This window comes from Anguilla anguilla, chromosome 6 (genome assembly GCF_013347855.1).
Source record: "Anguilla anguilla isolate fAngAng1 chromosome 6, fAngAng1.pri, whole genome shotgun sequence".
NCBI classification, from domain to species: Eukaryota; Metazoa; Chordata; class Actinopteri; order Anguilliformes; family Anguillidae; genus Anguilla; species Anguilla anguilla.
The window spans coordinates 2,298,601-2,313,397 of NC_049206.1; the positions used below are offsets into that span (position 1 = coordinate 2,298,601).

General features: G+C 51.8%; 1 protein-coding gene across 2 annotated transcripts in view; it reads right to left on the reverse strand.

Moving 5' to 3' along the window:
• Window positions 1-154: 154 nt before the first annotated feature.
• LOC118228862 (xenotropic and polytropic retrovirus receptor 1 homolog) overlaps window positions 155-14,797 on the reverse strand; it is a 35,498-nt gene continuing 20,855 nt past the window's right edge. Inside the window, exons 4-16 of one of the 2 annotated variants that reach the window (XR_004765557.1) lie at window positions 14,683-14,797; window positions 13,403-13,552; window positions 12,759-12,842; window positions 11,876-11,957; window positions 11,575-11,762; window positions 11,197-11,376; window positions 10,469-10,640; window positions 9,162-9,356; window positions 8,320-8,486; window positions 7,521-7,663; window positions 6,617-6,838; window positions 4,644-5,725; window positions 155-4,599 (exon numbers count right to left, since the gene is read on the reverse strand). The exon at window positions 14,683-14,797 is cut by the window's right edge and continues 106 nt beyond it. Coding sequence is in view for 1 of the 2 variants with exons in the window: in XM_035420395.1 (XP_035276286.1) it covers window positions 5,665-5,725; window positions 6,617-6,838; window positions 7,521-7,663; window positions 8,320-8,486; window positions 9,162-9,356; window positions 10,469-10,640; window positions 11,197-11,376; window positions 11,575-11,762; window positions 11,876-11,957; window positions 12,759-12,842; window positions 13,403-13,552; window positions 14,683-14,797 (1,759 nt within the window). In the remaining variant the exon portion in view is untranslated. Of the gene's footprint in view, window positions 5,726-6,616; window positions 6,839-7,520; window positions 7,664-8,319; window positions 8,487-9,161; window positions 9,357-10,468; window positions 10,641-11,196; window positions 11,377-11,574; window positions 11,763-11,875; window positions 11,958-12,758; window positions 12,843-13,402; window positions 13,553-14,682 lie in introns of both variants that reach the window. The other variant, XM_035420395.1, reaches the window with a different exon arrangement.

The following is a 14,797-nucleotide window of genomic DNA, read 5'->3' on the forward strand; positions in this document are numbered from 1 at the left end:
ATGAGAAGCATTTACCTGGTTTACCTGTCATCCTAGTCTTAGGTGAACCGGCAGTCATATTAAGAATGTTTTGAAACATTTCCTACCCTTTTCTTAATCTCACTGGTAATAAATGTTTAATATTTTTAATGTTTTTGCAGACAAACTATACCCAGAGTTTAGATATCTTTTAATGGACTGAAAATATCCCCTTTTTGGAGATTTTAACCTTTTCTATATTTTATATATGTACAGGTGTAATATTTGTCACTTACAGCCCACACGAAAAAGCAGAGAAGCATGTCTCAACCTTTATAAATCAGAGTGGTTTATAAAACCAAGATAATTCAGGATGACCAACATGTATACACAACAATCTCCCATCAGTATAGCGTTCGGATTACAGCATAGTACACTTAACATTTACACACTACATGTAAAAGGTGATTAAGACATGTTCCTTATGTTTTTATACCCAACTTTCTGTATATTTCCTTAAACACACAGCCATATAACAATTTATTTGCTATTAAAAAAGAAAAGAAAAAAAGCTTAAGTACAATCTATCGTCTCTAAACTAGACACCGTCACAACGATTTGTGTGAAAAAAACGAAACAAAAAAAAAGTACATCAAAATAAAGAAGTAGAGATACAGGGAACATTTTTTACACATACCACCCCCCCACCCCACCCCCCAAATAAAAATGTCCATTTGGGCGGATTCTGTAGCACGGAGTCCAGTCATTTGGCTTAGAGAGGGACTGCAGCACTGACCGCTCAGCTCAAAGCTGCTCAGCTCATCCCTGGTCGGGTGTGTTCAGTCATTACCTGTGTGAACCCCGCGAGTGATTCACCTGTATGGAGCGCTGCAGGTGTCTCCCCCGTTTACCTGCTCGCTTTTTCACCTGCTTTCGCCTCCCCCCCCCCTTTTCATACCCCGGGGGAAGGGGGAGGAGCCATGGAACATGAGGACACTGGTCACTTTGCATATTTGCTGACATCTTTCAAGACAAATCCAAGAAAAATAAAATAACAGGAGTGCTCCATTTTATGTGAGTGTGAGTGTGTGTGTATGTGTGTGTGTGCATAAAGCAGTGATCAAGACCACAAGCCCATGTTTACTGGCATTAATTACACATCCACATAATTATAGAACACAGGTACATGCTGGAAAAAATATAAAAGCAGCATGTGGACAGACATGAGATGGGTGTGGTTAAGGTGAGAGAGGGAGTGTGATGGGCAATAGCTTCATATATGGGGATGGAAGCACACACGCACACACACACGCAAGCACACACATGCACAAGCACACACGCTCGCACACACACACTCAAGCACACACACGTACACACAAGCACACATGCAAGCACACACACACATCCCCCCACACACACACACACACCTGTGAATGTGTGTGGATGTAGCTGAATTCAAAGGAAAGTGACTTGGCTGAAGCCTCTCTGGTAGAAGATCAGCTCCCAAGCAGTCAGTATAGCACCATTCCGCAGCTTCCTCTGAGAGTAGCATTGCTGCTACTGTACGTGCGCTGAAAAGCCTGTTTGAACAGGTTAGCATTGCTGCTACTGTACATGTACTACAAAGCCTGTTTGAACAGGTTAGCATTGCTGCTACTGTACATGTACTACAAAGCCTGTTTGAACAGGTTAGCATTGCTGCTACTGTACATGTACTACAAAGCCTGTTTGAACAGGTTAGCATTGCTGCTACTGTACATGTACTACAAAGCCTGTTTGAACAGGTTAGCATTGCTGCTACTGTACTTGCGCTACAAAGCCTGTTTGAGCAGGTTAGCATTGCTGCTACTGTACGTGCGCTACAAAGCCTGTTTGAACAGGTTAGCATTGCTGCTACTGTACGTGCGCTACAAAGCCTGTTTGAACAGGTTAGCATTGCTGCTACTGTACGTGCGCTGCAAAGCCTGTTTGAACAGGTTAGCATTGCTGCTACTGTACGTGCGCTACAAAGCCTGTTTGAACAGGTTAGCATTGCTGCTACTGTACGTGCGCTACAAAGCCTGTTTGAACAGGTTAGCATTGCTGCTACTGTACACCTGCTGCTGTAAAGCCTGTTTCCCGTAGCTCAGCTGAACCCCTGAGCAGTGGTGAGCAGAGATAAATTGGTGGTTAGCATGCTGCCATTAGCACAGACCACGTCCCCCCCCCCCCCTCTGGAATGACCCCCACAGCCAAACAGCATCTTCACAAGAGAAGAAAAACGCTTCCTTAGTAAGCCTCCCTGTTCCTCCGAGTGCATAGCAACAAGAGCACGTTCACCACACTTTAAAAAAGAACCGACATATTCAAATGGACCAATCCCAGCTTTACATCTCTGGGCTGTTACCAATGAACGCAATGGCAAAACGTTACGCAAACTAAACCGAGAAATAAAGACGATGGGAAGGGGGACAGTTGAGACTTAGCAACACTGAGTTCGACAACTGGAAGGACACATTAGATGTGGACTTCAATTCTCTGTTGTGAGTCTCAGAACCTTGATGTCATAACAGGTGGGGTTTCTTCAGAACTCTGACATCACGAGGGGCGGGGTTTCTACACGCTCCAGAGAAGTTGGCCTAAAACTCACGACTGACACACGGGTGGGTGGAGCCGCACACAGACACTCTTCAGACAGGACAGTATGCAAAGCGTTTTGGAACAGGTTAACACAGGTGACCTGTCCTGCTGCAGAACTCTGAGGCTGGCCCCAGGTAGGCTGCATTATAACATGGGCTGGACTCAACACAACAAGGAGCTAAAATGAGTGAAATAAACAGCCCCCACAAGCACAGGCTGGGGAGGGAGTGGACGGCCGTCACTGTTCAGCATGACTGAGCCACCGAGCATGCATCGCAGTGTATCAACATTACAACAGGAATAAATATTGCAATAAATACCCACAGGATGTAATGACCATATAAGGAATGTATAGGAATGGTGGAGCTTCAGAATCTCATAATTCTCTGGGTTTTTTAAATTGGTTTAAAATTGCTTTGGATTATTTTTGGAATATTGTTCTAGCTCCTGTTTATGACAGGTGCACGAGATGACAACTCTCACCTGGTCCGATCAACAAGAAGTTTAAAAGTTTGCTGTTAAAAAAAACAAAAAAACAAATGCTAAATAACAGTAAGGCAAGCTATTAGCACAGGAGAACATTTCTCAGGGGAAAACATGCACATTTTTACTGACCATGGGACATCTGTGTGAGCGGAAGTCAGTGTGTGGGGGCGTGCACTAAATAAACTTGCTGAGCGACAGGTCTTCAACAGGTTCCCATGACTACTACATGGAGCCAAATCTACTCCTGTGAACAGGGCCCTACCCTGTTGACCTGTCTGTCACCTGCTGACCCCGCCCATTGCCTCACATGGACACACCCCCCATGACCCAACTCACAAGCCTGAAAACCTTCTGCCATTGACAGACAGGTGAGAAGAGAGGATTCGCTTGTGCATCAGAGGAGCAGAATGTGACTGTTTCACACACAGACGGCCCACTGCCTCTCCGCTACACTACAGAACGCACCTGCTGCACAGGAGGATTTAACACTCGAGCAGAAAACACAAACCCTCAGGAAAGTGTACTTCAGTGAGCAGGTGATGGCAGCCCCTCAGCGAGTGGGAGGGGCTGAGACTGCAGCCATGCTAACAGGCACAGCTAACAGAATGAACTGCACCTGGTTCTTGCTAACAGGCACAGCTAACAGAATGAACTGCACCTGGTTCTTGCTAACAGGCACAGCTAACAGAATGAACTGCGCCTGCTTCTTGCTAACAGGCACAACTAACAGAATGAACTGCGCCTGCTTCTTGCTAACAGGCACAGCTAACAGAATGAACTGCACCTGGTTCTTGCTAACAGGAACAGCTAACAGAATGAACTGCGCCTGCTTCTTGCTAACAGGCACAACTAACAGAATGAACTGCGCCTGCTTCTTGCTAACAAGCACAGCTAACAGAATGAACTGCGCCTGCTTCTTGCTAACAGGCACAGCTAACAGAATGAACTGCGCCTGCTTCTTGCTAACAAGCACAGCTAACAGAATGAACTGCGCCTGCTTCTTGCTAACAGGCACAGCTAACAGAATGAACTGCGCCTGCTTCTTGCTAACAGGCACAGCTAACAGAATGAACTGCGCCTGCTTCTTGCTAACAGGCACAGCTAACAGAATGAACTGTGCCTGCTTCTTGCTAACAGGCACAGCTAACAGAATGAACTGCGCCTGCTTCTTGGTCCTAATCTGGGCTAGAGGCGCAATCACTGCAGTACAGTCAACAGAGTCAAGGGTGGGTCAGCTACAACCTCAGTTTAAAAGAAGAGGAAGTGAAGCACAGCCACACACACAGGTAGGCTGGGGGACACCTGTCTGTACCTACACAGCCACACACACAGGTAGGCTGGGGGACACCTGTCTGTACGTACACAGTCAGACACACAGTCAGGCTGGCTGTACCTGTCTGTACCTACACAGCCACACACACAGTCAGGCTGGGGACACCTGTCTCTACCTGCACAGCCACACACAGTCAGGCCGGGGGACACCTGTCTGTACCTGCACAGCCACACACAGCCAGGCTGGGGGACACCTGTCTGTACCTGCACAGCCACACACAGCCAGGCTGGGGGACACCTGTCTGTACCTGGAGACGCATCGCAGCGCCTGAACGCCATTAATGGCTTCCTCATCCATAAACACAACACAAAGCTACTGCATACCTGGGTAAGTTAGCGCTCACGGCTGTGTCTACGTGTCACTTCAGCTCCTGGCCGTCGCTGGCTGGGACGGCCGGTGTGGGAGGGGCTAATGTGTGTGGGAGGGGCTAATGTGTGTGGGAGGAGTTTCCTCACTGGTTCTAAACCACGCCCAGGCCACACGGCGCTTTCATAAAGCCCTTGGCGCTTGGCGGGAGACCACATGACGCCGCGGCCAGCTTTAACAAGAAACGCTTCCGATTCATTGCACAGACATTCAAGCCATTCTCCTTTTCATAAATAATAATGAAAAAAACAAACAGACAAACTCTCAAACATACAGAAAAAAAATAAAGTTATTCACAGATAACAAATAAAGTGTATGTGTCCGTACATATATATAGCGAATGCTTGTTTCCTGAATTTTTTGTTTCCTAACGGCGAAATGAAGAACCTCATCAAAACAGATCAACAGGACGAACAAGCTGTCAGTGGAATATGCTGAACGAATCACAGTCCAGTTCAGTCACTCTTCTCTTCACTTGTATTACTTTCTCATTCTCTGCTGAGCTCCATACACACACAAATCTGAGTAAAAAGTCATTTGCTTTCTGCTTGATTTCACCTTGGTGATTTTAAGTCTAATCAAATGTGTAAAAAAACAAATTAAAAAAAAAAAAACATTAAAAAAAGGAAATTTATGAAAAACAGGTATGATCCCTGGAGTCTGATTTGTCTGCATATGCACATGTGTGCGTGTGAGAGTGCGTGTACGTGTGAGAGTTGCTGAAAGGGTGTGGTCCCTGGCAGGTGAGAGGGTGTGATTCCTGGCAGGTGAGAGGGTGTGATTCCTGGCAGGTGAGTGGGTGTGGTCCCTGGCAGGTGAGAGGATGTGGTCCCTGGCAGGTCAGTGGGTGTGGTCCCTGGCAGGTGAGAGGGCGTGGTCCTGGCAGGTGAGTGGGCAGGGTCTCAGGTGTACGCCTCATCGTCCGTGTCCTCGATCAGCACCTTGGTGTCGCGGGTCTTGGACCTGTGGCAGAGGAGCAGAGAGTCACTTAGAACTGGGAACAGGAGTACTCAGAGTGTGTCAAGGAAGAGGAGTAGAGTCAGAGCAGCAGAGCCAGAGTCAGAGCAGCAGACTCAGAGCAGCAGAGTCAGAGTCAGAGCAGTAGACTCAGAGCAGTAGAGTCAGAGCAGTGGAGTCAGAGTCAGAGCAGTAGAGTCAGAGCAGCGGAGTCAGAGCAGCAGAGTCAGAGCAGTAGAGTCAGAGCAGCAGAGTCAGAGTCAGAGCAGTAGAGTCAGAGCAGCAGAGTCAGAGCAGTAGAGTCAGAGCAGTAGAGTCAGAGTCAGAGCAGTAGAGTCAGAGCAGCGGAGTCAGAGCAGCAGAGTCAGAGCAGTAGAGTCAGAGCAGCAGAGTCAGACTCAGAGCAGTAGACTCAGAGTAGTAGACTCAGAGCAGTAGAGTCAGAGCAGCAGAGTCAGAGCAGTAGAGTCAGAGCAGCAGAGTCAGAGCAGCAGACTCAGAGCAGTAGAGTCAGAGCAGCAGACTCAGAGTAGTAGACTCAGAGCAGTAGAGTCAGAGCAGCAGACTCAGAGCAGTAGAGTCAGAGCAGCAGACTCAGAGCAGCAGAGTCAGAGCAGTAGAGTCAGAGCAGCAGACTCAGAGCAGTAGAGTCAGAGCAGCAGACTCAGAGCAGCAGAGTCAGAGTAGCAGAGTCAGAGTCAGAGCAGCAGACTCAGAGCAGCAGAGTCAGAGCAGCAGAGTCAGACTCAGAGCAGCAGACTCAGAGTCAGAGCAGCAGACTCAGAGCAGCAGAGTCAGAGCAGCAGAGTCAGAGTCAGAGCAGCAGACTCAGAGCAGCAGAGTCAGAGTCAGAGCAGCAGACTCAGAGCAGCAGACTCAGAGCAGCGGGGGCCGTACTGGGAGGCGAGCCGCGGGCGGCGCAGGGACATGCTGTAGCTGCGCTTCCAGCTCTTCTTGCCCTGCCGGTTGCGCACGCCGTCCTCCTGGTCCATCATCTGCTCCAGCAGCGTCTGGTCGTCGGCGTTGAGCGGCGCCACCGAGATGTCCCGCACCGCCCGGAACTCGCCGCAGTTGTTCAGGTGCTCGTTCTCCAGCCGGAAGAAGTTCCACACAAACCGCCTGCACCGCGGACGGACCGGGCGGAGGAGAGGAGGGGAGGGGCGGAGAGGAGGAGTGAAAGGTAAAGAGGAGGATAAGAATGAGGGGGTGTTGTCATTACACTTTAACACTCCCCTGGTGTAAAGGCAGTGGGAACTACACCGTAACCACGACGAAAAGTGAGCTCAGTGGAACGCCCCTTTGTTCTGCTCATTGGCCAAACCGGGCCTTGGTAGAACTCTCCCCGTCACCATGATTCCGCATCACTTCTTAAAGGTACCGAGCGCACAAAGCCATTCCATCCCACGGAAAATCAGTGAAAAATGCACTGTACAGGGCTCACCACAAGGGGTGCTGTTGGCAGTATATTGGCGTTATGTGCAGGGCTCACCACAGGGGGCGCTGTTGGCAGTATATGGGCGTTATGTGCAGGGCTCACCACAGGGGGCGCTGTTGGCAGTATATTGGCGTTATGTGCAGGGCTCACCACAGGGGGCGCTGTTGGCAGTATATGGGCGTTATGTGCAGGGCTCACCACAGGGGGCGCTGTTGGCATTATGGCAGTGACTGCAGGGCTCACCACAGGGGGCGCTGTTGGCAGTATATGGGCGTTATGTGCAGGGCTCACCACAGGGGGCGCTGTTGGCATTATGGCAGTGACTGCAGGGCTCACCACAGGGGGCGCTGTTGGCAGTAGGCTCACCTGAAGACCTCGAGCGGGGCCAACACGGTGGTGAGGATGTCGCTGGTGTTGGTGGTGATGAGGTTGACGGTGCTGAGGGAGAAGGGGATGGTCCAGGCGAAACGCAGGATGGCATCTTCCACTATGGCACAGTAGTAATAAGCCTGCAGGACACACCCACACAAGCACGGTCAGCCACGCCCACCGGCCACGCCCACATCAAGCCACGCCCATTATTAATCACACCTTTCATTAGTCGCACCCACCGCCAGCCAACTGTCATGCTCATATTCAGCCACACCCCTCATTACCTATGCCCACATCCAGCCACACCCACATTCAGCTGCACCAATCAGCCACGCCGGTGATTAAACAAGCTGATCTCCTCTTAGCCGCCTACAGAGCACAGAGCGTGTTCTCCTGCACACACACACACATCAGACAGTGTGGCTCTTTCTGTCTGGTAACATGACCGTACGGCACTACAACGTATAGCAGTGTCTGATGATTTTCAGTGTGTTTCTCCTCTCAGTCCCATCCTCTGGTGTCCGGTCGAACCCGCCCCTCAGTGCCTCTCAGTGACATCACACCAGAGCAGAGAGGAGGCCTCTCAAAACCTCTCATTTCTGAACTGAGGCCCACTCCATACGGTAGCCCTAAAAGTACGCGGCTGCGTTGGTCAAGGCGTCTGCGACAGCTGCACTGGGCAGGGAGGGGCTGTGCCGTGCTGGCAGGAGGGGGGCTCTGGCCTGGGAGGATATGATTGGCTGTGGGGCAGCAGAGGGGTGGGTGTGAGATGCGATTGGTTCAGAGGGCTCACTTTCTGCGGGTAGACGATCTCCTCCCTGAGGAAGGTGTTCTCCCCGGCGCCGCGGTCGAACAGACCCCAGTCCATCTTCAGGTCCCAGATCAGCGTGTAGCACGAGCTCACCACGGAACACACCATCAGCAGGTAGAAGAACACCTGGTAGTCATCGTGTTCCTCAGCTGCAGGGAAGACAGAGAGAGTGAGAGAGAGAAAGAGAGAGAAAGAGGGAGAGAGGGGAAGATGGTCAGGAGTAGCTATGATACAGGTAGACATGTTGATACCGGAAATAACCTTAATCTGTGCTTTTGTATTCTCTTCCATAGTTAAAAAAAGAGTACACAAAGATGCTGTAGGATACTGTACTTTAGCATGTTTCCTTAGGCATCAACATGCTGTAAATTCACAATAATAACTGCTGCCACTAGAGGGAGATCATGTGCCACGCAAAGCTCGACTGCGACAGCCGTTATGAACAGGACATCATAAATACGGGCACAAAGCTAAACAGTAATGGCCGCTCTTCGGGTTTAAATTACATCACATTTACTTAGCAGATGCTCTGATCTGGAGAACATCAGCGTTTGCCGCCGGAGAACAGAAGTGTGACATCAGCAAGATGCACCGCAGGCCCATTTATCATCGAAAAAGTGTAAAGCGACTCCATATAAACCAAAAATCATTATTCATGATATCTTTTATAATGTTCTCATTTCTCTCTCAGGAAGTTAGGAGGTGTTAAGGAGCTTGTGAGCTGCTACAGCCTCCCTCCCCCTCTCTCTCACCCTCCCTCCCCTCCCTCCACCTCCCTCTCTTCCTCTCTCTCTCATCCTCCCTCCCTCCCCTCCCCCCCTCACCTTTGTGAGTTTTGTAGAGGGCGGTGAAGGTCACCACAAAGAAGGTTGTGGAGTACTTCCCGGCGTTGGCCAGGTGAGGGAAGGCACGCTTGGTGTCACGGTAGCGGCGCAGGCACTGCACGAAGCGGAACCAGGCCGGCAGGCACTGGATCACCGCCCGCACGCCGTACGCATAACTGTGGCACACCTGGCCGCCTGCAAGAACAAAGCCCATTGGTCAGCCAATCAGCGAACCAGCCAATCAAACAACCCACAGGTGTGTTACCCAGAATGCATCACAGTCGTATGCTCAGGCCTGTGCTACAGGTGTGTGTTACCCAGAATGCATCACAGGCGCATGCTCAGGCCTGTGCTACAGGTGTGTGTTACCCAGAATGCATCACAGGCGCATGCTCAGGCCTGTGCTACAGGTGTGTGTTACCCAGAATGCATCACAGGCGCATGCTCAGGCCTGTGCTACAGGTGTGTGTTACCCAGAATGCATCACAGGCGCATGCTCAGGCCTGTGCTACAGGTGCGTTACAGATGCATGTAACCCGTTTCAGGAGTTACATGTGCATGCAGCAGGCGGGTATTACAGGCGTGAGTTTCAGGTGTGTTACAGGTGTGTCACAGGTGTGTTACAGGTGTATGTTACAGGTGTGTCACAGGTGTGTGTTACAGGTGTGTCACAGGTGTGTGTTACAGGTGTGTGTCACAGGTGTATGTCACAGGTGTGTTACAGGTGTGTGTTACAGGTGTGTCACAGGTGTGTTACAGGTGTGTGTCACAGGTGTGTGTTACAGGTGTGTTACAAGTGTGTGTTACAGGTGTGTCACAGGTGTGTTACAGGTGTGTGTCACAGGTGTCACAGGTGTGTGTTACAGGTGTGTCACAGGTGTGTGTTACAGGTGTGTGTCACAGGTGTGTGTTACAGGTGTGTGTTACAGGTGTGTCACAGGTGTATGTTACAGGTGTGTTACAGGTGTGTGTTACAGGTGTGTCACAGGTGTGTTACAGGTGTGTGTCACAGGTGTATGTTACAGGTGTGTGTCACAGGTGTGTTACAGGTGTGTGTCACAGGTGTATGTTAAGGTGTGTGTTACAGGTGTATGTTACAGGTGTGTTACAGGTGTGTGTTACAGGTGTGTGTCACAGGTGTGTGTTAGAGGTGTGTGTCACAGGTGTGTGTCACAGGTGTGTCACAGGTGTGTCACAGGTGTGTCACAGGTGTGTGTTACAGGTGTGTGTCACAGGTGTGTTACAGGTGTGTGTTACAGGTGTGTGTCACAGGTGTGTTACAGGTGTGTGTTACAGGCGTGTCTCACTCTTGCTGCTGTCCGGGAGCAGGCCTTTCTTCTCTGTCCAGTCCAGCTCGAAGCTGTAGAAGCACACCAGGTACTCCAGGTCCATCAGCACCGTCACCAACGAGTTGAGCTGGTCTGCCAGCCAGAAATCTGCAAACTCCACTCTGTGGAAGGGCGCGGTGAACACACGGAACTGAGGAGTGGGAGGGAGGGAGGGAGGGAGGGAGAGAGAGAGAGAGAGAGAAAGAGGGAGGGAGAGAGAGAGAGAGGGAAGGGGAGAGAGAGGGAAAGAGGAAGGGAGAGAGAGGGGGAGAGGGTGAGAGGGAGGGAGAGAGAGAGAATGGGAGAGAGACAGGGAGAGAGAGAGGGAGGCAGAGAGAGAGAGAGAGGGAGGAGAGAAAGAGGGAAAGAGGGAGGGAGAGAGAGGGGGAGAGGGTGAGAGGGAGGGAGAGAGAGAATGGGAGAGAGACAGGGAGAGAGAGAGGGAGGCAGAGAGAGAATGGGAGAGAGAGAGAGGGAGGGAGGGAGAGAGAGGGGGAGAAAGGAATAAGTAAAAGCCCATACTTACTCCCTATAGAACACAGGAATAAGTACTGTCCAGTGCGGCCTGGCCTCCTGAGTTTCTACACTGTTCTGAGGTTTACAGAGCGAACAGGAAACAGAACTGATCTGGGAACAGTACTGGGTGTACAGAGCGAACAGGAAACAGAACTGATCTGGGAACAGTACTGGGTGTACAGAGCTCTTACCAGCAGCTTGAGCAGCCAGAAGCGAGATTTGTAGTAGCAGGTCTTGAAGGGGTTGATGAGGAAGAGGAGCATGAAGCCGTACAGGATGAGAGGGTTGGCCTGCATGGGCACCAGGATGGACTTGTAGTACAGACAGGACAGGATACTGATACACCACAGCACCCCCAAAAAGCCCGCTATCTGCAGAGCGACAGAGGGGATACATCAGCATTATGGATACGTCGAGAAGAAGAGGGAGAAAGGGAGGGATGGTGAAAAAGAAGAGGGGGAGAGAGGGAGAGAGTACAATGAGAGAAAAAGCAAAAAACATGAGTATTAACAGCCACGACCAGCCCGCAGCGATGTGGACTGGGCTGGGAGCCGCAGCTGAAGCCTCACCTCGAACAGGTGCTGGTGGGACAGGTTGTTTCGGGGGTTCAGCTCGAAGATGAGCACGTGGTTCACCCCCGCCTGCCGCCAGCCGTACGTGTTGATGCCCAACAGGAAGAGGAACTGGATCAGCAGGAAGCCGCCACGGTAAATGCGCACCAGCGGCCACACGTTGGGCTTGTCTATCAGCACCACGCCTGCAATGCACCATGGGAAGAGTGTTCGTCTCCGGCTGCAGGAAGGAGCCCGTCACGCATTCAGCATACTGATACACAGTGTGCAGTGCATTGTGGGAGACAGGCTAACTCACCGCTCAGGATGAAGGCGATGGTGAGGGCGATGAAGACCCCGCAGTACAGACCCACCCGGAAGGTGGTCCACGCTGGCGCAGGCTGAAGAACACAGACAGAGACAGGTCAGAACACAGACGGGTCAGAACAGACACAAACGGGTCAGAATACAGACACAAACGGGTCGGAACACAAACGGGGCAGAACACAAAACGGGTCAGAACACAGAACACAGATCAGAACCTGCCGCTGCTCCTCGCTAAGCCTTCTAAAGCACAATAAATCTCCAGCTCATTAAACAGGGAAATACTGCTGCAGACTGGACACAGAATCAATCCTGTGACCGGTGAGGGGATTTTTAAATACTTCATTGTGAATTCTAAACATTTGCAAGGCAGCACACAGTAAGGGTCTGTCATTTTTCCCTGTCCCAGGAGATGACACACTCCATTAAATTAATGAGTAATTAAGGAGAGAAATAAAGCATTGTGATGTCAACTATAATCAGACCAGTCAACCCTGCATGAGTCACACACTGGAGTCACATGACAGCTGTAGACACATGACAGCGTGTGTGTGTGCAAGTGTGTGCGTGTGTGAGTGTATGTGTGTGTGGGGGGGAGTGTGTATGTGTGTGTGTGTGAGTGTGTGTGTGTGTGTGTGTGCGTGTGTGGGGGGGAGTGTGTGTGTGTGTGTGTATATGTGTGTGTGTGTGTGTGTGTGTGTGTGTGTGTGTGGGGGGGAGTGTGTATGTGTGTGTGTGTGTGTGTGTGTGTGTGTGCGTGTGTGGGGGGGAGTGTGTGTGTGTGTGTGTATATGTGTGTGTGTGTGAGTGTGTGTGTGTGTGTGTGTGTGTGTGTGTGTGTGGGGGGGGGGGGGTGTGTAAGTGTGTATAAGTCTCACCTGTGCTGCACCCAGTGGGGGCACTCTCAGCCTCTTCATGGCTTTCTGTCTGTCCCCCCCCTCCAGCTCTGTCGTGACCAGGGCCTGTAGAGACACACACACACACACACACACACATGCACACGCACGCGCACACACAGACACACACACATTTAAGGCATGTGGCAGTATGAAAGAGATATGTGAGTGAGCCTTATTAGATCCAAAATGGTGGCTGGTGCAGTGGGGCAAGTGAGCCACCCAAGAGCCAGAATGGCAGCCCAGCGTTGAGTAATGAGTGGGCTGTGTTAGGGCCAGAATTGCGGTCCAGGGTGGAGTTATGAGCGGGCTGTGTTAGAGCCAGAATGGCGGTCCAGGGTGGAGTTATGAGCGGGCTGTGTTAGAGCCAGAATGGCGGTCCAGGGTGGAGTTATGAGCGGGCTGTGTTAGAGCCAGAATGGCGGTCCAGGGTGGAGTTATGAGCGGGCTGTGTTAGAGCCAGAATGGCGGTCCAGGGTGGAGTTATGAGCGGGCTGTGTTAGAGCCAGAATGGCGGTCCAGGGTGGAGTTATGAGCGGGCTGTGTTAGAGCCAGAATGGCGGTCCAGGGTGGAGTTATGAGCGGGCTGTGTTAGAGCCAGAATGGCGGCAGATGCGGAGTCGTGCCTCAGTCTCAGAGATGAGCTGGGTGATCTTCTTGCAGGTGTAGAACGGAGCCACCTCCACGTGCGCCACCCGCCAGTCCACTCCCCGCCCCGTCTCCAGGATCTTATCATGCTTCTTCAGAATCTTCCGGAAACCCGTGAAATTCAGATTCTGCAAAAGAAACAGATTAAACGAAACAGCACAGTCTGAGACTGACGGTAAACATGACCATAAAGAGCCTGACAGTGTTCTTTATTTACACGTCTTATCTTCACCCCTGAATGTGCACTTCAGACACTAGCAGAGCAGATCTCAACTGAACTGAACCACAGTGCACATTACAACGAGGGAGAGAGGGAGCGAGGCAGAGGAGAAGGAAGGGTGGGTGGGAGAGAGACAGAGAGAGGGAAGAAGGGTGAGAAAGTGAGTAGAAATATGGAATTAGAGAGAGAGAGAGAGAAAAGGGGTCAGAGAGGTAGAGGGAGAGGGAGAAGGAAGGAGATAGAGAGGGAGGGAGGGAGGGAGGTAGCAGGGGAGAGAGGTAGAGAGGGAGGGTAATACAGAGGTAGAGGTAGAGGGGTAGCGGTGGGGGGGGGAGGGAGGTAGAGGTAGAGGGGTAGCGGTGGGGGGGGAGGGAGGTAGAGGTAGAGGGGGGGAGGGAGGGAGGTAGAGGTAGAGGGGTAGCGGTGGGGGGGGAGGGAGGTAGAGGTAGAGGGGGGGAGGGAGGGAGGTAGAGGTAGAGGGGTAGCGGTGGGGGGGGAGGGAGGTAGAGGTAGAGGGGGGGAGGGAGGGAGGTAGAGGTAGAGGGGTAGCGGTGGGGGGGGAGGGAGGTAGAGGTAGAGGGGTAGCGGTGGGGGGGGAGGGAGGTAGAGGTAGAGGGGGGGAGGGAGGGAGGTAGAGGTAGAGGGGTAGCGGTGGGGGGGGAGGGAGGTAGAGGTAGTGGGGTAGCGGTGGGGGGGGGAGGGAGGTAGAGGTAGAGGGGTAGCGGTAGAGGGGGGGGTAGAGGGGTAGCGGTAGAGGTTCAGGGTGAGGTAGAACTCGCTGTAGGGTTAGGGTCAGGGTTAGGGTGAGGAGGAGGAGCAGACCTGGTAGTTCTGCAGCAGGATCAGGCTGAGGTAGAACTCGCTGTAGGGTTAGGGTTAGGGTCAGGGTTAGGGTTAGGGTTAGGGTTAGGGTTAGGGTTAGGGTTAGGGTGAGGAGGAGCAGACCTGGTAGTTCTGCAGCAGGATCAGGCTGAGGTAGAACTCGCTGTAGGGTTAGGGTCAGGGTTAGGGTCAGGGTTAGGGTGAGGAGGAGCAGACCTGGTAGTTCTGCAGCAGGATCAGGCTGAGGTAGAACTCGCTGTAGGCCAGCTGCAGGTCTTTGATGTTGCGGTGCTTGACGCGCTCCTGATGCGACAGGTGGAACACGGGCTTG